General features: G+C 43.0%; 1 protein-coding gene and 1 long non-coding RNA gene across 9 annotated transcripts in view; both read left to right on the top strand.

Moving 5' to 3' along the window:
- The window catches only part of SLC23A2 (solute carrier family 23 member 2), a 128,867-nt gene that overhangs the window by 84,006 nt on the left and 22,013 nt on the right, over window positions 1-22,848 (top strand). For all 8 annotated transcript variants that reach the window (XM_037886498.2, XM_037886496.2, XM_043536163.1 and 5 more), the window contains 4 exons: window positions 984-1,141; window positions 15,894-15,982; window positions 19,163-19,233; window positions 20,393-20,574. In XM_037886498.2, the coding sequence (XP_037742426.1) occupies window positions 984-1,141; window positions 15,894-15,982; window positions 19,163-19,233; window positions 20,393-20,574 (500 nt within the window). The remainder of the gene's footprint in view (window positions 1-983; window positions 1,142-15,893; window positions 15,983-19,162; window positions 19,234-20,392; window positions 20,575-22,848) is intronic.
- LOC122463854 lies at window positions 9,028-13,865 on the top strand. Its single transcript, XR_006287502.1, has 2 exons — window positions 9,028-9,078; window positions 13,304-13,865. It is a non-coding gene; the product is annotated as an uncharacterized LOC122463854 (long non-coding RNA).

Raw genomic sequence — 22,848 nt, 5'->3', positions numbered from 1 at the left:
CTAATCCCGTTTCAAAACAAGGCCCAAACCAGCCAATCCCTAAGAATCCCAACACTGTATCTGACAAGATCCCCCGGCGTGCAGTCTGGGACTTTGGTGGACCTGCTGTGCACCCCGACTCTTCCCCTCCTTGCCCCTACTTGCCAGGAGCTGATAAAAAAAAGAAGCAACAAGCTGCTACAAGCCCAACAAGCTGCTACAAGCCAAACAAGCAAAAAGCTACAAACCAAAAACTAGCCAAAAAGCAACTCACAAGCCAATTAAGCCCAAAACAAGCCCGATTTCTGCTTTTTTCCCACAGGTTTGGCATGTCTGCTTAAAAGGCTGCCATAAAAAAGAGAAGAATTGTTCTGTTTTGCCACAGAGTTCAGGACAAGAGGCAACGGGTTCAAACTACAGCATAGCAGATTTAGATGAAATCACAGGAAAAACTTCCTAACTGTAAGAATCGTAGGACAATGGAACAGACTGCCTCCGGAGATTGTGGAAACTTCTTCACTAGAGGCTTTCAAAAGAAGGCTGGATAGCCATCCGTCCTGGATGGTGTAGACACAACAAATCCTGCATCTTGGCAGGGGTTTAGACTAGATGACGCTTGTGGTCCCTTCAAACCCTGTGATTTTGTGTGTTTCAAAATGGAGGGAGCTGTTTTTCTGCTTCTGTAAGTTGGAAGCTGCTTCAGCCTGGTTACCTAGATACCTACTCATCAAGAATAAGAACAGGAACCACTGAGCTATGTAAATAGCCTAATTTATCATCTATAAGTAGAAGTCAGTAGTAGTTGGCTAAAAGTAGCTAAACATGGAAAGTAAAAAAACACTAGGAATTAAAATATTTGGAATCAGAATTGAGAAAACAATGAGAGTTGGTGGTTAATTTAAAACAATAAATAAACTGAGTGCAGAGGAAAAATAGTGCATCTTGGAGCTTCTTGTATGTGTGATTAGCAGTGTTAACACGCTGTTCATTCTTTGTGTTCGCAGCACTACCTGACATGTTTTAGTGGAACTATAGCTGTACCTTTTTTGCTAGCTGACGCCATGTGTGTTGGATTTGACCAGTGGGCAACCAGCCAACTGATTGGGACCATTTTCTTCTGTGTGGGAATCACTACTTTGTTACAAACCACTTTTGGATGCAGGTGAGATCCAAACTCCTACGTCATTCTTTATTGTTGAGATGCTGATGGTGGGGTACGCATCTCTTTAATTGTACAGGATACAGCGTGTGATCCAAGAAGTGCATAGGATATTTCAGAAGGATGAATGTGAAATACAGAATAACAGTTCGATGTCAAGCTTGCTCGGGAATAGGGTTGTCCCTTCCTAATTTTGGAAGGTTTAACGCACACAAAATGGATACGAAGTGTGAAAATAAGGCTGTCTCTACGCTTAAAACATTACAGCGGCATAGCTGCAGCTACGCCACTGTAGGCTTCAGTGTACACTTACTGTACTCACGTATTACTGTGACTGGAGGGGTTCTCCTGTCGCTGTAGTAAATCCACCTCCCCAGGAGGCCAAAGCTAGTGTGATGGGTTGGATCACAGAAACCCCCTTGGGACTGCTAACTGATGTGCTGAGACTACCCCGAGCCCATTTTCCCTCTGGAAGCTTGGGACTTCAGAACCCTGCCTGTGACAGACACGCTAGCTTGCTACAAACCCAGACCCAGGTCTGAACCACATCCCCCAACAGCTGCAGGCTTAACTGAAAACAGCTTAAGAAGTGTTCCTGTCTCCAACACTCAGATGCCCAGCTCCCAATGGGGTCCAAACCCCAAATAAATCCGTTTTACCCTTTGTAAAGCTTTTACAAGGTAAATGCATAAAATTGTTCGCCCTCTATAACACTGAGAGAGAGAGATGCACAGCTGTTTGCCCCCCCAGGCATTAATACATACTCTGAGTTAGAATCACATTTTACTTATTAATTATTAAATACAAAAAGTAGGATTTAAGTGGTTCCAAGTAATAACAGACAGAACAAAGTGAATTACCAAGCAAAATAAAATAAAACACGCAAGTCTAAGTCTAGTACAGTAAGAAAACTGAGTACAGATAAAATCTCACCGTCAGATGTTTCAAAAAGCTTCTGTCACAGACTGGACGCCTTCCTAGTCTGGGCACAATCCTTTCTCCTGGTACAAAGCTCTTGTTCCAGCTCAGGTGGTAGCTAGGGGATTTCTCGTGATTGCTGCCCCCTTTGTTCTGTTCCACTCCCTTATATATCTTTTGTACTAGGCGGGAATCCTTTGTCCCTCTCTGGGTTCCCACTCCTAGTTCTCAGTGGAAAAGCACCAGGTTAAAGATGGATTTCAGTTCAGGTGACATGATCACACGTCACTGTAAAACTCCAAGCCCTCATTCCTCCCAGTCTGACTCACAGGAAGGCCTGCAAGCGAACAGAGCTACCCACAATTAATTGTCCTGGTTGATGGGAGCCATTAAGATTCCAAACCACCATTAATGGCCCACATTTTGCATAACTACAAAGTTATATTTCATATTTCTAGTTTCAGATACAAGAGGGATACATTTATACAAATAGGATGACCACATTCACTAGATTATAAGCTTTGTAATGATACCTTACAAGAGACCTTTTGCATGAAGCATATTCCAGTTACATGATATTCATTCATTAGCATACTTTGATAAAATCATATTGAGTGCAACGTCACAGCGAGATCAATGGAAAAATTATTGCATCGATGTAGCACTGTAATAAACTTGCCTGAGGGTTAAGTCATTTTGCTACGTCACTCAGAGATCTGGATTTTTTGCACCCTTGAGCAATAGAGCTGGGTTGATCTAATTTTCTGATGTAGAAACATCAGCACTACATTTTGGATAACTGGGAAGCTGTTTTGAATGAAAGAAGGCATGACCAGAATAAAAAGAGTAGAGGAGTGGGGAAATAGTGAGGAGAAACAAGATGATTGAACACTGGAAAAAAAGATTTAGCCTACTTTAAAAAGTGACTGCTTAGAATACTGTCCTTGTACTAACTTCCAAAAGGTAACCAGTTGAAGTTTTGGTGTATGGACACAATAATATCTACTGTTCCTTCTGTCATATTGTGCTGTGACAGTTTCCGCAAGGTGATTGTCAAAGTATGTTGAAATACTAGGATCTCTGGAGCCATATACTTGAAGAAGCTAATGTACGACGCTGATGCTTCAGGTTGCAGGTGTATTTCAGTGAAAGCAAGTGACCTGTGTAGTTAATCATGCTTACAGCTGAGGATAAAATGCTCATCTAGAAGAGTCTCTCTGTTCTCTCGAAACCCTTGCACTTTGGAATCACTTTTACATAATTAAGGTAGATCATATAATAGACTTTAAGAAAAAGGAAGGGCAACTTCTTATCCCTGACCTTACTGTCTCTGCCAATAACATACCCTTTTGCATATGTTTCCTTGTAAATTCCTTCTGTGGGAATGGGTGGGAAATAAAGGTCTTCGTTCTTAACTGCACAGAGGTGCCAGTATCACTTTACCACAAGCTGTCAAGGAACATAAGTGTTTGCTTGGGGTTCCTGTGAGTATCTTTTACTCCACTGTTTTTGGAAGTGCTATTTTAATACGGTGACATATCTGAGACTAGTCTAAATACTGCCAGATTTTTAAAATAATACGTTACTGCCAAAACTGAGTACGTTCTAACAATAGTGAAGTTAAAATAAAAAGAAAAAAGCACTTATCACTGTACTTGGAATACTGCAGAGAGAGTTTAACTAAACATTTACTTAAACCCTTGTTCGTGCATTATTTGAGTCAAGGGATGGATAAAACCCACAAGGTTGTTTCTGCATCTTGAATAGAATCAAGAAAGAAAAATAAGACCAGAAGAAAGATACTCATTGTATTAGCATGTCCAAGCACTATTGTTCAAGTGTCACTTAATTCATCATAAAAATGATATAAGATGAAGTCTTAGACTTTCAGTGAAAAATGGACAACGTAGTCTAAATTAAAAACACTTACCCAAGAAACAGACTCTTTGGGTGGAGGAGAAAACTCAGTAGGGAGAAAAGGGCAAACCCCTTAAACAAATCATTTAGGATTGTTAATGCAGGTCAGCCAAAGGGAAAAAATCCAAAACCTCTTCAGGCAATTCAGGCATCCTGAGTCAAAGTCCTTGTGTTCGTTTTGTTTTCAATAGCCTGGAGAAAGTACTCAGCTGATCTGCCATCTCACCTTCCTTCTACCTCTTCAGAAAAGGTTCTTTGTCCTTTTCTTACCCTCAGCTTTTCTAAGAATTGTAAAGCTGCTTTGATATTTCTTTCATCAAATGCTTACTTCAGAAATAGGAAGGGATATTTTGTCTAGGTGAAATTGTCAGAAAGAAGAAAAAAGAATTTGCTTTTTCCTAAGACCATGTTTTCCTTGAGACAAAATTTTCTGACCCTCACATGTATGAGACAAAAAGAAAAGGAGTACTTGTGGCACCTTAGAGACTAACCAATTTATTTGAGAAAAAGCTTTCGTGAGCTACAGCTCACTTCATCGGATGCATCTTTTTCTTTTTGCGAATACAGACTAACACAGCTGTTACTCTGAAACCTGTCATGTATGAGACAGTTTTCTTTCCTATTCGGTTTGTTCCTTCCTGTTTACTTCAAATGAGGATAAAGAGAGTTAGCTCAAACACACTTATTCCTAGATTTTAGCTAAACATTTATAAAAGGGGGGGGGGGGGGAGAGGGTAGCAGAGAAGAATGGGCCAGGCCCCTCATTGTCTTCAAGATAATCACATTTAAATTGAGCAGCTATATCTGATTATGTTGCTGCTTGCTTCAAATGCTTTTACCTTTAACACATTACCTTTTACCTCCTTATCTTGCATCTTATACTGGCCTTCGCGTATAGGGTCAAGGGATAGTCACGGAAATCGGAAGATATGGTCAGTTTAAGTCTTTTTTTAGATGAAAAAGTCATCTTCATTTTTTTAGACCACTGAAGACTTACTCCATCATCTCTCAGGCCTATTCCACTAACTTTGTTTTTGGAGAATTAGCGGCTGAACATTTTGTAACTGTTAGCACGTGATATTGTTTGCTTGGGACCTGCAGACATGAACTACACTTGAAATGAGATTCTTACAAGGTTTATTGGCAAGCCTGTGAACTGAGAAATGTTTAAACAAATAAATCCATTACGGTTTCAGAAAGGTCAATTTTCACTAGTTAAAAGCCCTTAGAGATGGACGTAGCCAGTTATCTGGAGCCATTGTAGTTCGTCTGGTATCCATGCTAATTTTAGGAATTCAGGCTATTTACCAAAGCATAGCTCTTTGCCAGCCTTTTGGATTAATGCAAGGGAACTATTATGATCTGAGAGATAAATATGTACCTTGAGCTATATTTTAGGTTTGGTGAATTGTGTGTCTGTAGTATCTAAGCATTGTTACATATATGCAATGTATTTATGTTAGCTAGAATGTTTCATAAACAACATTTTAATTACTCAGAAGCTGTCTTTAATAGTGCGAGTGTCAAAACCTCAACCACTAGGAAATTCAGAGTTGCCCTGAAAAAGAAAAGGAGTACTTGTGGCACCTTAGAGACTAACCAGTTTATTAGAGCATAAGCTTTCGTGAGCTACAGCTCAATTCATCGGATGCATTCAGTGGAAAATACAGTGGGGAGATTTATATACATAGAGAAAATGAAACAGTGGGTGTTACCATACACACTTGCCCTTGAAATTGCATCCTGACCATGTGTTTATATGGGTAATGTATCCACTTTGTACATTTGTGTGATCTTAGGCATGTGATGTATTACTGTTTCACAATAGTGTACTTTTAGGGCATAGTTTCAGTTTATCAAGATTGTGGTACAATTCCACTAAGCTATTTAATTGTTACTTAACCTAGTACAATCTCACCTTTTGTTTTTTCTTCTGATTTTTGTTGACTGGTGTTTCCATGTATCGCCACTTCATTGTATATTGCTGACAAATTACTATGTATTTATCTGAGAAGAGTGAATTTGTCTTCTCTTGAGAAGAATGAAATGTAATAACCACCGGAGTCCCTTGATCATGTCCTTATAAAAGACCAGCCAATTTAGCCTTGGCAAAAAGTCCATTGTGACTGAGTTGAAAAAAGTAGTTCAGAAACCACGTTCAACTCAGAGTGAAGTTTTTAGCAAAGCTTGTGGAGGCCTTATGTGTGTATCACAATCGCTTTTGAATGCTGCACCTGATCAGTTTCAAAATTCCAGTGTGTGTTCTAAGAATCAGTGGCCAGAATGTCATGGAGGGGAATGGATGACGTGGGGGAAGTGGGAAAGGTGGTGCACGCAACGCTACTGGTGTGGGGAGGGAGAATGGGAGATGCTGGTGTGGGAGGAATAGGGGGGGCACAGACCCCATGGCAGAGAGCAGATTGGGGGAGGTTGCAGGGAGTCCCTGCGATAGAGGGGGAGGGAAGAATGGCACATAGGGAGCTGGGGACAGGGAGAAGGGAAGGATGCCTGGAGCCCCTTGTGGGTGCAATGAGCTCAGCCTACACAAGCTACAAAGCGTGCGACCCCCTCATTCAGGGATTCTCAAACTGGGGTCACAAGGTGGTTACGTTGGGGTCAGAGGCTTGCTGTGTGAAAGGGGTCACCAATACAAAAAGTTTGAAAACCACTGCCCTAGTCAAACAAATTTTAAACTACTGAAAAATGTAGCTTTGTATGGGAAGTCACTACATTAACAAGAGTATTATTGATGCAAGTGCTAGAGGAGCCAACTCTCCTAGTTGGCTCCTCTGGCACTCCTGGTGCAAGTGCTAGAGGAGCCAACTAGGGGAGGAGCTTTTCTTGACCTGCTGCTCACAAACCAGGAAGAATTAGTGGGGGAAGCAAAAGTGGATGGGAACCTGGGAGGCAGTGACCATGAGTTGGTCGAGTTCAGGATCCTGATGCAGGCAAGAAAGGTAAGCAGCAGGATACGGACCCTGGACTTCAGGAAAGCAGACTTCGACTCCCTCAGGGAACGGATGGGTAGGATCCCCTGGGGGACTAACATGAAGGGGAAAGGAGTCCAGGAGAGCTGGCTGTATTTCAAGGAATCCCTGTTGAGGTTACAGGGACAAACCATCCCGATGAGTCGAAAGAATAGTAAATATGGCAGGCGACCAGCTTGGCTTAACGGTGAAATCCTAGCGGATCTTAAACATAAAAAAGAAGCTTACAAGAAGTGGAAGGTTGGACATATGACCAGGGATGGGTATAAAAATATTGCTCGGGCATGTAGGAATGAAATCAGGAGGGCCAAATCGCACCTGGAGCTGCAGCTAGCAAGAGATGTCAAGAGTAACAAAAAGGGTTTCTTCAGGTATGTTGGCAACAAGAAGAAAGCCAAGGAAAGTGCGGGCCCCTTACTGAATGAGGGAGGCAACCTAGTGACAGAGGATGTGGAAAAAGCTAATGTGCTCAATGCTTTTTTTGCCTCTGTCTTCCCTAACAAGGTCAGCTCCCAGACTGCTGCGCTGGGCGTCACAGCATGGGGAGTAGATGGCCAGCCCTCAGTGGAGAAAGAGGTGGTTAGGGACTATTTAGAAAAGCTGGACGTGCACAAGTCCATGGGGCCGGACGAGTTGCATCCGAGAGTGCTAAAGGAATTGGCGGCTGTGATTGCAGAGCCACTGGCCATTATCTTTGAAAACTCGTGGCGAACGGGGGAAGTCCCGGATGACTGGAAAAAGGCTAATGTAGTGCCAATCTTTAAAAAAGGGAAGGAGGAGGATCCTGGGAACTACAGGCCAGTCAGCCTCACCTCGGTCCCTGGAAAAATCATGGAGCAGGTCCTCAAAGAATCAATCCTGAAGCACTTACATGAGAGGAAAGTGATCAGGAACAGTTAGCATGGATTCACCAAGGGAAAGTCATGCCTGACTAATCTAATCGCCTTCTATGATGAGATTACTGGTTCTGTGGATGAAGGGAAAGCAGTGGATGTATTGTTTCTTGACTTTAGCAAAGCTTTTGACACGGTCTCCCACAGTATTCTTGTCAGCAAGTTAAAGTAGTATGGGCCGGATGAATGCACTATAAGGTGGGTAGAAAGTTGGCTAGATTGTCGGGCTCAACGGGTAGTGATCAATGGCTCCATGTCTAGTTGGCAGCCGGTGTCAAGTGGAGTGCCCCAGGGGTCGGTCCTGGGGCCGGTTTTGTTCAATATCTTCATAAATGATCTGGAGGATGGTGTGGATTGCACCCTCAGCAAATTTGCGGATGATACTAAACTGGGAGGAGTGGTAGATACGCTGGAGGGCAGGGATAGGATACAGAGGGACCTAGACAAATGGGAGGATTGGGCCAAAAGAAATCTGATGAGGTTCAATCAGGATAAGTGCAGGGTCCTGCACTTAGGACGGAAGAACCCAATGCACCGCTACAGACTAGGGACCGAATGGCTAGGCAGCAGTTCTGCGGAAAAGGACCTGGGGTGTCAGTGGACGAGAAGCTGGATATGAGTCAGCAGTGTGCCCTTGTTGCCAAGAAGGCCAATGGCATTTTGGGGTGTATAAGTAGAGGCATAGCTAGCAGATCGAGGGACGTGATCGTTCCCCTCGATTCGACATTGGTGAGGCCTCATCTGGAGTACTGTGTCCAGTTTTGGGCCCCACACTACAAGAAGGATGTGGAAAAATTGGAGAGAGTCCAGCGAAGGGCAACAAAAATGATTAGGGGTCTAGAACACATGACTTAGGAGGAGAGGCTGAGGGAGCTGGGATTGTTTAGTCTACAGAAGAGAAGAATGAGGGGGGATTTGATAGCTGCTTTCAACTACCTGAGAGGTGGTTCCAGAGAGGATGGTTCTAGACTATTCTCAGTGGTAGAAGAGGACAGGACAAGGAGTAATGGTCTCAAGTTTCAGTGGGGGAGGTTTAGATTGCATATTAGGAAAAACTTTTTCACCAAGAGGGTGGTGAAACACTGGAATGTGTTACCTAGGGAGGTGGTAGAATCTCCTTCCTTAGAAGTTTTTAAGGTCAGGCTTGACAAAGCCCTGGCTGGGATGATTTAATTGGGGATTGGTCCTGCTTTGAGCAGGGGGTTGGACTAGATGACCTCCTGAGGTCCCTTCCAACCCTGATATTCTATGATTCCATGATTCTGCAGCCATAAACACAACTTCCTATGTCTTAGACGAAAGGAGAGTGGCTGGAGAGAGAAGAAAAATGCAGGGGCACTAATCAAACAACTTTACAGTCAGTGTCTTCTGTATTCTATGCTTAAAAAAAAAAAGTCAGTTTTCATTTGGAATAACTCCTCACCATTAAGATAATCACCATCTCCGTGGATATGACGTGAAAAGGGAAGCTAATAGAGACCTCCTAATGCGTTTTTTCCCAAACTCGTCCAGGCTTAAACACAGAGATAAAGCCACTGTGGAAATAGCATTGCTAAAGTCGAGCTGTTCGCTTTGTTTTAGATCCTTTCCAGTTTTACTTTTATTGCAAGCTGAATTGGAGTTTATTCTAGCAATTGGACTGAGGGGAATTCAGCCAGAAGCTCGTTGGAGCATTCATTGCTTAATTATGTAGCAGAATTCTTGTGCCTTTTTATGGTGGGTAGTAAAACCATTTACTATGGAGTCTGCTGATTTACACAACTTAATACTCTTTGCAGGCTGGCATGCTGCTTTCTCGGCCCCACTGCGGCGTGAGAGACTCCAGTTTGGGAGTGGACTTTTTTCCTATCAGACTGGTGGCGTTTTAGTCATTGTTTATATGCTGGGACAAGAAAGGGTGCTTGCATCAGAGTGCTTGCAGGCGAGCGACGGACAGGGCCTGTGATTGCAGGGTGAGCTCTCCCTCCAGGTCAATATCAAGGAGCTAAGGGCGGTGCGACTAGCATGCCAGGCCTTCCAGGCCTGACTAAAAGGTCAGTGCGTAGCAGTTCTGACGGACAGCACCACTGCTGTGTTTTACATCAACAAGCAGGGTGGAGCCCGCTCCTCTCTCCTATTGTCGGAAAATCCTCTGGCAGTGGGAGTTGTGCATAGCCTACTCCATTCACCTGGAAGCATCCCATCTATCAGAAGTTCAGAACGCACTGGCGGACCACCTCAGCAGGTCCATCCGCAATCACCAGTGGTCCCTCTGGCCGGATGTCATGCACTCCATCTTCCAAAGGTGGAGGTTTCCCCAGATCAATCTGTTGGCCACCTGGAGCAACAGAAAGTGCCCAGTGATCTGCTCCTTCCAGAAACACAGCCTAGGCTCATCACGGACACATTCCTGCTACCCTGGGGAGGCCGTCTGCTCTCTGCCTTTCCCCTGTTTCCTCTTGTGCACAAGGTCCTCCTCAAAGTCCGCAGGGACGGGGCAGAGAGAATTCTCGCGGCACCAGCATGGCCTCGACAACATTGGTACACTACGCTCCTGGAACTGTCAGTGGACACCCTGATCACGTTGCCACTCCTCCCCGACCTGATCACTCAGGACCACAGTTGCATCCATCACCCCGACCTGCAGTCCTTCCACTTCACAGCTTGGAAGCTTCCTGGCTGAACCCCATGGAGTTTCTGTGCTAAGAACAAGTCCTCCTCAGCAGCAGGAAGCCCTCCACTAGAGCCACGTATCTGGCAAAGTGGAAGAGATTTTTGTGTTGGTGTGACCGGAGTCATACACCCCCTCTTCAGGCACCTGCACCTCTCATCTTAGAGTACCTTCTGCACCTTTGAAACAGCACGGCCTGGCAATGTCCTCCAGAAAGGTACACCTCGCTGCTGTCTCAGCTTTCCACCCAGGCGCGTCTGGACTCTCCATCTTCGCCAACCCTATGGTAGGTCAGATCCTCAACGGTCTGGAAAAGCTACATCCCCAGGTCAGACAGCCTCTCCGCGTGGGGGACCTTAATCTGGTCCTCTCCAGACTGATGGGGCCCCCATTCGAATCGCTGATGACTTGCTCCCTTTTCTATCTGTCGTGGAAGGTACCCTTTTGGGTTGCCATTATATCTGCAAGGAGTGTGTCTGAGTTAGGCCCTTACCTCTGACCCACCTTATACGGTTTTCCACAGGGATAAGGTGCAACTCAGACCTCACCTGGCCTTTCTTCATAAGGTTGTGTCACACTTCCACAATAGTCAGGACGTTTTCCTGCCTGTTTTTTTTATCCTAAGCCTCATGCGTGTAGTTGTGAGCAGAGGCTGCACTCCCTTGATGTTCGGCGAGCGCTGGCCTTCTACATGGAGCACACTGAGCCGTTCAGGAAGTCGAACCAGTTGTTCGTAGTGGTAGCAGACGGGATGAAAGGACTCCTGGTCTCATCTCAAAGAATATCTTCCTGGATCACGTCCTGCATCCGCACATACTACAAGCTGGCCAAAACACCAGCCCCAGCTCGTACGGCACACTCCACGAGGGCCCAGTCCTCATCAGTGACATTCCTGGCCCAGGTCCTGATACAAGAAATCTGCAGGGCAGCAACTTGGTCCTTGATACATACGTTCACCTCTCATTACGCCATCATCCGGCATGCCAGAGATGATGCAGTTTTTGGCAGAGCGGTGCTCCAATCAGCGATTCCATAACTCCGACCCCATCGCCTAGGTAAGGCTTGGGAGTCACGTAATTGGAATAGATATGAGCAATCACTTGAAGAAAAAATGGTTACTCACCTTATCGTAGCTGTTCTTCGAGATGTGTTGCTGATATCCATTCCAAACCCTTGCCCTCTGTCGGAGTAACTGGCAAGAAGGAACTGAGGAGGCGCCGGGTTGCCAGGGTCATAGATGGAGCGCCATGAAGGCACCGCTCTAGAGCCACCCCGACGTGTGCTGCGAGGGGAAAAACTTTCAGATGACTGTGCACATGGCACGCACACATCTAATTGGAATCGATATGAGCAACATATCTTGAAGAACAACAGTTCCGAGAAGGTGAGTAACTGGTTTTCTTCGAGTAACCTTACCTTTTACAAACCTGCTTCAGGCTTGCTGTTACACTTAAACTCTAAATTAGCATCTTACTTTTTGCAAGTTAGTTGTGAATTGCTATTCTTCGAGTAACCTTATCTTTTACAAAAGAGCTTCAGCGTTTATACTGTGGTTTGTGTCTGCAGCAATGGTGTTTGTCTTGGTGTTGCATTAGAATTTACTCTCTGAATTGACTGCAGTGTAAACGTTAGAAATGGGACGAAGGACTACGTACTGCACTATAGCCCAAATTGAAATCGCACATTAAAAATTAGCTTTGGTTTAAATATGGCTGTAGGTAACTGTCATAAATATAAAGGGAAGGGTAACCACCTTTGTGTATACAGTGCTATAAAATCCCTCCTGGCCAGAGGCAACATCCTGTTACCTGTAACGGGTTAAGAAGCTCAGCTAACCTGGCTGGCACCTGACCCAAAGGACCGATAAGGGAACAAGATAATTTCAAATCTTGGGGTGGGGGGAGGCTTTTGTTTGTGCTCTTAGTTTACATGTTTGTTCTCTCTTGGGACTGAGAGAGGCCAGACAGTAATCCATCTTCTCCAACCCATCCTAATCCAAGTCTCCAATATTGCAACCGGTATAAGTAAGCCAGGCAAGGCGGATTAGTTTATCTTTGGTTTTATGTAAATTTTCCCTGTGTTAAGGGGGAGGTTTATTCCTGTTTTCTGTAACTTTAAGGTTTTGCCCAGAGGGGGATCCTCTGTGTTTTGAATCTGAATACCCTGTAAAGTATTTTCCATCCTGATTTTACAGAGGTGATTCTTTTACCTTTTCTTTAATTCAAATTCTTCTTTTAAGAACTGGATTGATTTTTCATTGTTCTTAAGATCCCAGGGTTTGAGTCTGTGTTCACCTGTATAAATTGGTGAGGATTCTTATCAAGCCTTCCCCAGGAAAGGGGGGTTAGGGCTTGGGGGGATATTTTGGGGGAAGATGTCTCCAAGTGGTCTCTTTCCCTGTTCTTTGTTTAAAACGCTTGGTGGTGGCAGCATACGGTTCAAGGACAAGGCAAAGTTTGTACCTTGGGGAAGTTTTTAACCTAAGCTGGTAGAAATAAGCTTAGGGGGTCTTTCGGGGTCTTTCATGCGGGTCCCCACATCTGTACCCTAGAGTTCAGAGTGGAGGAAGGAACCCTGACAGTAGCATAATTCTTATCCAGTATGTGTGGAACTTAAAAATTGGAAAGGCATTTTACGGAATATGTTTGGCATTGTATGGAATATGTTGGGTGGTGAACCACTGGAATGGGTTCCCTAGGGAGGTGGTGGAATGTCCATCCTTAGAGGTTTTTAAGGCCTGGCTTGACAAAGCCCTGTCTGGGATGATTTAGTTGGGGATTGGACGAGATGACCTCCTGAGGTCCCTTCCAACCCTGATATTCTATTCTATTGTATTAACCCAGGCCAGTGCTAATGCTAGCTATCTTGAAAGATAACTGGTTATGGTTGTTCTTTACTCACTTACTACTGTGACAAAGTAAGGTAGGTTATGTTAATTTCTGGTTAGGAAAAAACAAAGCCGGTATCTTGTCTGCCGCAGAAACTCTCATGATCAATATAGCAGGTCAGCTTTGACTTACAAGGCCTGAGGGGTCAGTCATGCAAAACCGCATTAGACAATGTACAAAGAATTTATCAAAGGAGAATATCCAAAAGCTTAACCTGAGCACACATGTTCATACTTTCCTAAATCAGGGCGTCAGTGTTTTACTTGAAAATTCAAACATCATGACTTAATTAAAAAAAAAAATAAAAATCTCCACAGCCTGGAACATCTCTGAACACTTCACATAACAGTTTCTTATCGAATATAGTTAAAAAGCTCAACTTCTGAATTCTTTTGCACTGATCTCTTCCAAGACAGTGCAGTTTTGCAATTTTATGATGTTTTAAAAAAATTAAATAATAATCTAAATTTATCTGTCAAGAAGTTTTGTGTCAAATGGAGGCAAGTTGACACAGCAGAAGTCCAGGCTTCTGTGACTATTTAATATTCATAGAATGTGCTGATATCTAATCATTTGAAAGGAACAAATATTAAGCTTTGAATGCTCGCAACATGTGCATGTTACAGATGAAGTTAAATTTACACAAGATTTGAAAAGCTTTTTCTGCATGGAGTAAATTACCGGAATCAAGTTGAAACACTAAACTGACTTCATTATTGAAGAATGTTTTTGAGAGGTATATTAAAGGATTTGTAAAAGGAGAAGGGGAGTAGTGTGTAGGTAGAGGTGAGGAGTAGCAGCTTGTTTCAGGTATTACATAGTTTGCCCTGGGTGCCAGTGTACTCAGTTTGTCTAGTGAAGATCAAAGGTATGAGGTGAATCATTTGCTCAGAGCAAACACCATTTCTCTTCACCCAGGATATGGTTTAGATTTTTGCCACAAGTAGCCGATATAGGGACTCATACCCGAGTAGAAGCCTCACAATCCAAGCAAAGTCATGGCCATTCACATGTGGTCTGTGTGCTGCCCGTACTTAGAATTTTTAAAAAGCAGAGGTTTCTAAATTCTCTGTGTGGGCCAATTCTTGTAAAAGAATCTCATGGACCACCTCCCCTGCCAATCATATACCAACTCTTGATCCCTCTTTCTGCCTGTGAAGGTATTACGTTAACTTATGCATGTTCCTATTTCCTCTGTTTTCTATCTCCTCGCCACCTCCTCTGTTCATCTTACTCTCTGAAGTACCTCACTGAGGAAGGTCCTCCCTCCAGTTGTTCTGGCATTTCGCATTTCTAGTCCTACTTTCTTTGGCTACTTGTTACCCCAAGCTGAGCCTGCTGGTTTTGCTCCTTTTCCTGTGCTGCTGATTCTGCCGGCATCAGGGCTCTCTTCTGTGGCGGTACAAGCAGCAGAAAAGCAGGAGTGTAGCCAGTGCCCCATGAGCAGGAAGTGCTCGATGTGCCAGAGTTTGATCTGTTTTTAAAGAGAACTATGTGACCATCTCTCAAAAACAGTCTGTAGAGAATAGTTCAAAGTGTTGTTCTTAAATAGTTAAGCAATGTCTGTTACTGTTTTAACATGTTGTGCAAGCTATAGCTTACTGAATACACAGAAAGATACAGATGGATGTCCTTTTTAAAACCGTTTGGGGAATTGATATAAACAATATTAAACATGTCTTTTCTCTTAATATCCTTTCAGCTTCCAGGTTCATTGCGCTTGCTTTCCTGGAACTTACCAGTTTTTACCTGCTTTATAGCTATTTACACATCAACTCAGTGATCAAACTATATATGCTTTTAATCCCAGCTGTGCAATTAAGGTGTGTCACTTAAGGCTTGTCTACACTGGCACTTAACAGGGCTGCAACTTTCTCGCTCATGGGGTCTGAAAAAACACCCCACTGAGCGCAGCAAGTTTCAGTGCTGTAAAGTGCCACTGTGAACAGTGTGCCAGCGCCGGGAGCCGTGCCTCTCATGGAGGTGGTTTTTTGAGAGCGCTGGGAGAGCTCTCCCCCAGCACTCTGCTGTGACTACACCAACAACGCTAAAGCCAGTATAGACTAGCCCTTATTCAAGCTACGTGAAGAATAACTTGCCTTTCACAAGCTAACTTAACACTTCATATACTGTACTTCTGCACATTCAGCCCCTCACACTTGTATTGTTTTAGTATATACCTGTTATGCACGGCCTTTCCCCCATTGAATAAAGGTCTTGTACCAATACCCGGTATCTGCATACAAGTGTTCAGTAACGTCTGTTAATGATAATAGCTGCTATTGCATTTAATGTCTTTCTGGTGGTTGGATTTTTTTATGATTTCTTTTTATTCCTTTAAATAAAAAATTGTTTACTTCAAAATTTCTAATAGTGGAAAAAAAGAGTAGTAAGTTGAAGACGGTTAACCTCATGAAAACCACACGTAGAAAGGTACATAGAAACAGTGTTATGATGTTGCAAACTATAAAGGTCTGTATTTTCTCTTTCCATTTCCTTCAGGTTACCTTTGTTTCAAGCCAGTGCTTTTGCATTCTTAGCACCTGCCAGAGCTATCCTCTCCTTGGAGAAGTGGAAGTGTAATAACACAGGTAAATGCAAGTCATGTATGCTTATGGAATTTTAACCACGTGATAAATCACCCAGGTAACTCAAAATGGGACATCTAACTTGCAACTCACCTATGTGGAGAGACTAGGAGAATTGTTTGTCTTTTTGCTTTTGAAAACATGATTTTGTAAAAATGCTGTTGTGGAGTTCTGACTTTCTTTTAGTGATTTCCATGTCTAATACACTCTTCTTGTAAATGAAGTATTTTTTAAAAAAAAAAAAAAAGCGAGAAGCTAATTATATCAGGGCAAAATCTCTGGCTTGTAGCGCTAAGGAAAATAAGGTGGGTTTTTTTGTTCAGTAAGTGGGGTCTAGCTGTGGTACAGGCCCATTACTAGATAGATATAGCAGAATTGTTGTTAACAATGCAGAAAAGGCAGACGTGTTGAATAAATATTTCTGTTGTGCATTTGGAACGAAGTAGGATGATGTACTCTTGTCACATGAGCGTTCTGAAGTACTTTGCATGCTACTATTAATTAAGAAGGATTTGAAACATCTACCGGGGATAAACTTTTTTAAATCAGCAGGATAACTTGCATCCATGAGTTATAAAAGATCTGGCTAAGGAGAAAACAGAAAATTCAGAAAACTGGAAAAGTGCTAATGTTACATCAGTATTCAAAAATTAAAATAGTACTATACAATATCAAAACTTGTGTGAAGTGGAATCAGAACGGTCTAGCTGAGAGATCTTTGAACATAGTTGTCATTGAGGAATCGCCATTGAATGGGGTTATTTCTAGCGGGGTTCCACAGGGATTACTATTAGGTCCAATGCTATTCAGCATTTTTTGTCAACCATCTGGAAGCGAATATAAAATTGCTGCTGATAAAATTTGCGGATGACTCAAAAGACCAACTGAATAGTAAATAATGACGATAGGGCAGTCATCTGGGTTGATTGGTAATCTGGACCCATATAACAAAACACGTTTGACTGTATTAAAATACAAAGCTGTACCTCTAAGAATAAGGTATGAAGGCCATACCTACAGAATAGGGGACTGTGTCCTGGCAACTGAAAAGGAGTTAGAGGTTATAGTAGATCAGCAACTCAGCATGAATTCCCAGTGCAATGCTGTGGTGCACAGGTCTGATGCAATCCTGGGATGTATCAAAGGGATTAATGAGTAGGAGTAGGGAGATGATGGTTACCGCTGTACATAGCGTTGGTGAAACCAGCGTTGAAATAGCGTGTAGTTCTGCATACAGTCCTGATACCCACATTTTAAAAAGTATGTTGAAAATCTGAGGTTGAAGAAAAGAGCCACAAAACATGATTTGAAGGCTGGAGAAAATACCTTGGAGTGAGAGACTTCAAGAGCTCAATCTGTTTTGTTTATCAAAAAAAAAAAATTTTTTTTTGAGTGATCTGATTACAGTGTATAAGTACTTTCATAGGAAGAAAATACCAGGTACTAAAGGGCTTTAGTGAAGACAGACAGAACAAGAACCAAGGGTTGGAAGCTTAAGCTGGAAGAATTAAAATTAGAAATTAGGCACACATTTTTAACAGTGCAGGTGATTAAACATTGAAACAAACTTCCAAGGGAAGTGGTAGATTATTCATCTCTTGATGTCTGCAAATCGAGACTGGATGCCTGTCTGGAAAATATGCCTTAGTTAAATACAAGTTATTGGGCTCAATACAGGAGTAAATGGACAAAATTCTATGGCCTGCGATATACAAGAGATCAGACTAGAAGAGCTAGTCTTTTAGCCATAAACTCAATGCAATAGATATTTCACTGTTATCTCTGCATAATGAGCCTGAATTTTGAGAGCCAGGTTTTGGTGGTTTCCACCTCAATGTCACCAATTAAGCAAACAAACAAACTGTAGGCCAAATTAGGCCTTCGTGTCTCTTTTGCCCACCCCAGTGTCTTGAGAAGTTTTCCACAGATGTATAGTTACTTTTTAAATGAAACCTGACCATCTGGTCTCTCTTTAAGTTAAAAAACTGAAGTCGGAACTATGTCATTGCTCTCAGTTCAGTTTTCTACGGTAGATTTTAAGATCTTACCTGTGCAGAATGAGGCAGCTTGACTTGGGGAAGGGAACAGCAGAAGAAAGGGTGAAAAGAGAGTTTCCGGCTTCCTCTCATAGGCCCCAGATCCCTTGAATTAATTGTGACCCTCTTACTTTCATTTCTTCTTTTTGATATTTGCAACAGCTCACGTCAGGTTTTATATCTTAGAAGGTAGATATGCAAGTCTGTAGTTCAGAAAATCAGGCCCTGGACATTATGAAATTACACACAAATTTTCAGTGTCCATGGCAGTAAGCCATGCTAAGGAGCATGATCTGCTTTCAACTGGATGTATCACAGTGCCCTGAAGCGTGTATTAACAGCCTAGAAACACACACCCTGTTGTGGCTTATTCCTGTATTAGAGATCAAATGAGATACTGGTTTCAGTTTATCGTTGAAAAGGACCCTTGCTTTGTGTTGCTCTTGACCATTTCTAACCTTCTAAAGGGGTCAGACACGAGCTGTTGTTACACTCTAATGAACTAGTTAAATTAGTAAATGACAAATGTTTGATTGTTTTAGACGTATAAAATCAAGTAATGCTCCTGATGAAAACATTCCCATTCAGCTTACTGGGGTGAAAAGAATCCATAAGTGACCCTTACATTTGTCAAATTAGGATTTTCCACTCTGGTGTAATGGGTGCAATTGGTGGCTAGCCCTTAGGAAATGCTGCCTTAGTCCTCTGAGGATGTGTCTACGCTGCAAAGAAAAACCCGTGGCTGGCCTGTGCCACTCGACCTGGGCTCCCGGGCCTTGGGCTGCAGGGCTGTTTGATTGCCATGTAGACTTCTGGGCTCAGGCCGGAACCTGGTCTCTGGGGCCCTCCCACTGTGCAGGGTCTCAGAGCCTGAGCCCAGAAGCGTAGACTGCAATGAAACAGTCACATAGCCTGAGCCCTGCAAGCCTGAGTCGCTGGCACAGGCCAGCCATTGGTGTCTAGTTGCTGTGTAGACAGACTCTGAGAGCTGATTGCTGGGACTGGGGTGTTTTGTTTCTCAAACATTGGTCAGTCTAAAAAATAAACTAGTGCTGAAGTATTAGGTGAATCTTTCACTTACTAAAAAATAAAAACACTCTGAATGGGACACAGAAATGAGAACGTGTTTGTTTTTTATTCCTCCAAGATGTAACAGTTACTAATGGCACAACAGAGCTGCTGCACACTGAGCATATCTGGTACCCCAGGATACGAGAGGTAACATAAGTAGTCTTTCTCTGTTGATCATCCCATTTCAGTTAAGGTTTCTCATCCATACCTCTGCATGTTCTTGTATTTTAAGTTTGTAATTTCGTCCTTCGCTATCATTAAGTGTGAATATATCCCGTTATCTGCTTTGTGCAAATTTTAACCATTCCAACTTCTTTATGCATTACTGAAAATGGAATGCAATGAGTCATTTACCACGTTCAAAAAGACGTACAGTACACAAGGGAGACTAATATTCTGCTGCTTAGAATGCGCAGTTTGTGTTCACCAATAGCAGTTAAACACTTCAGCTGCTATCGAGCTGCTTGCCTACCATTGCTCAGTAATTCAATAGGCTGTTCCCCAAGGATAATGATCTGCAGTGAGCAAATCACTTGATATCAAGGTTTCTAAAGCTGGATACAGTTCTGATGGAGATGCTGATGCTCCCCAGAGACGTGCTGAGTCTGCCCAATTCCTTCCCCACCTCCAGCATTTCAGTATGAACTTTATCTTGTCCTACAGAGCCCAGGATGGGGGTTGTGCCCAGACATCACACTACAGAAGGATAGGTAGCATAGTCCAATTGAGGCATGTGTCATGGAACTTATCTCCCATCCCGTCGCTTGGGGCTGCAAATTTTTCCTCAATTTAAAACAACCCCTCTCTCTTCCCCATGTTCAAACCATAGCTACATCCTGCCAAGAGCCCTGCAGCCAAGAAGGCTGGCAGTCTCCTGAGACCACAACGCTGCTCTATGCCAGCTTCTAAGGAGCACTTGTGAACAATGCAGCATATACTCTGCCCCTAGGAGCTAAGAGCATCTCACCTCCGTGGCGCCACCAGCCCTTGCCGGTTCGATCTGAGAGCTTAAAGGTTAGCCTGGAACCCAGGTCTCCTGTATGACAGTGTGATGTGCTATCCACACAACTACCAAACTGGCCCATTGGTCCGTTAGGTAATAGTTTTGTGGAGAAAAACATGAGTGTTATACGTAAGCAATAAGTCACTTAAACTCATAATTAGCTGTTGTATGACGAAAAACAGTTTGCTGAGGCCTGCTTTGTCACTGAATTCTTTAATTGCAGTTTATAACCCAGAGCCAAAAAAGAATATTTCGTTTCAAACTTAATTGAACTGTATTTTTTCCCATTCTTTGTGTATTCAGATCCAAGGGGCTATTATCATGTCCTCCTTAATAGAAGTGGTGATTGGCTTCCTTGGCCTTCCTGGAGCTCTCCTGAGATACATTGGACCTCTGACGATTACACCAACTGTGGCTCTGATTGGCCTGTCGGGTTTCCAGGCTGCAGGGGAGAGAGCAGGCAAACACTGGGGTATTGCTATGTTGTAAGTACCCTTGGATGTGGTTAACTGGAGCTGCATTATGAAGTAAGGATGCATACCGTTGTCACTCCACAGTGGTTCTCCTGCTCATGTCAGGGAGTGGTTTGCACAAAGGATAGGACATAGCCTTTAGTAGTAATTAATGCTTTGGTAGTTTTTGTTTGTTATATAGGTTTCCTGCGTTCACGCTGAACAACTGTTAGTGAGGAAATATGCACAGCTTTAGCATGTGTGTGACTTTCGCCCTTTATTTTTACTTTCTGTGTGTATTCCCTTACTTCCTTCTGCATTTAAATCCCTGCAGCAACTCTCAAGTTTCCCACTGTGGGCGGACTTCTCACCTCCTCTCCCATTCCATTTGTTGTTAGGGAACAGCAATTAAATAGTTGAGCATCGGCCAATAAATAAATCCTGTCCGACTGCTGCAATGCAGAACTTTGTACAAGACTGGAAAGTGTCTCCTCAGTCAGCTAAACTCAGTATATTAAAAAAAAAAAAAAAAAAAAAAAGTCTCGTGAAAATACCTTCTCTGTTATGACATGCTACAGAGAGTTATGTCGCTAACTTGGGAGGCAGAAAAATACCTGTGAATGAACTGTTCTTCACTAAACAGGCAGTTAGTCCTGTTTCACAGGATTTTTAATTTCCCAAACAGTTTTCTGACGTCACATGTTGCACAAATCAGAGTCCAAGGCTGAAATAACTCACTCTTAGGATGCATCATAGAGTGTTGAGCACCGAGTGAAGACTGGGAAACATGAGTTCCTAGACTGTGCTTCAGTTGTGCATCTGGGACGCTGGTCTGTTTGGTGAATAAGGCCTGTCACAGTTCAGGACAGCTCCACCTGAATTCCCCCTGCATTGGCCAGTAAGGGCACCCACTGTGGGCTCCCGGCTCTTCAGCTGTTACCTCTTGAGTGAGAGCTGTCTCTGTCTCCCTCCAGACTGGGGATTTTCCAGTCTGCTTAGTTCCCTGCTTACGCTGTGACTTCCCAGCAAGCCAGACTGCCTAAACAGGCCTGCATCTGCACTTTGCTTTCTCCTCAGAGGCTATAAAGAGCTGTAATTGCCCAGTTCTAAGTTACCCGGCAGTTCTTTGTAAGCAAAAACCTTTGTTCTTAAGATGAAAGCATTACAGAGAGAACCTATTAAAAACAATAAAACTCTGCATGAATGCTAAGAAGCTTACCAGAAATCACCCCCCAATCCAGCTAGGGCTCTGGTAAATTGATCAGTCCTTCAAGCCTCACAAAGGGCTTTTTCTGTGGTTACAAGTTCATCACTGCTTTAGCTGAGAACAAGCACACCCATGAATAAGTCAGTCTCTCCTGTATACAGCTTGGATCTTGGATCTTCAGATTCTGAGAAAAGATAATCAGCAGACGGTGTTTCTCTCCTTGGGGTTTAATACCAAAAGGTTGGGTCTGAAGGTGGGAATTTGCATTCACTTTCCCCCAGGTATTTCCTTGTAAATTCACTTGTTTGTCCCAGAAGTTCCTTCTTGTCTTGTTTAAAATAGTCCTTTGAAGCTCATCACACTTCCCAGGGCTTTCATTGGCCACGTCTCTCTTCCCCTCTCTTGCCCCCCTGAGAATTTACATCCAATCTCACAATACATAAACTTTGCACTCCAAAGATGCTTTAACTTAATTCAGTAATGTTTTGCAAGAATACTGCAGGAAAATTGCCTTGTCACAGGGCCTGAGGGCAAAATATTCAAATTTAATAATAATACTTCTGTGTTTACTTAATGTCTTTCATCCAAGGATCGCAAAATACTATACAGAGACTGCCAGTAAGCCTCAATATTTCCCCCGAAGCAGGCCTAATATTACAGCCATTTAGTAGATCAGCAGGTTGAGACGCAAAGGTTTACTTGTGTATGGTCCCAGTGAGGCAATGGCAGAGCTGGAATTACATTTTGAGTTCTGACTCCCACTTCTGTGCTTTAACCACTGCCAGCTCTATCTCTGAATTAGGAAGCTTGGAACATCTGTCATGTTTGGGTAATCCAGTTTTAGTTCTTACCATTACTTTTATTTAATACTATCGGCAACCAGTTGAACTCTGGTTTAGGGTGAGCTAGTTACACTTACAAAGGTAGTCCATCTTTCAGTAATGTCTTTCTTTGAAGAGTGCAAGATGTACCTCATACGCAAGGAAAGGTACCTCTTATCATTCATACTTTTGCAAGTATGAATGACACTACTCCTGTGCAGAACACGCTGTACCTGGAGTTTAAGAGAGAACAAAACTTTTTTCTACTGAATTAAAGGT

The sequence above is a fragment of the Chelonia mydas genome, chromosome 26 (assembly GCF_015237465.2).
Source record: "Chelonia mydas isolate rCheMyd1 chromosome 26, rCheMyd1.pri.v2, whole genome shotgun sequence".
Classification (NCBI taxonomy): Eukaryota; Metazoa; Chordata; order Testudines; family Cheloniidae; genus Chelonia; species Chelonia mydas.
This window is presented reverse-complemented; position numbering and strand designations above follow the sequence as displayed.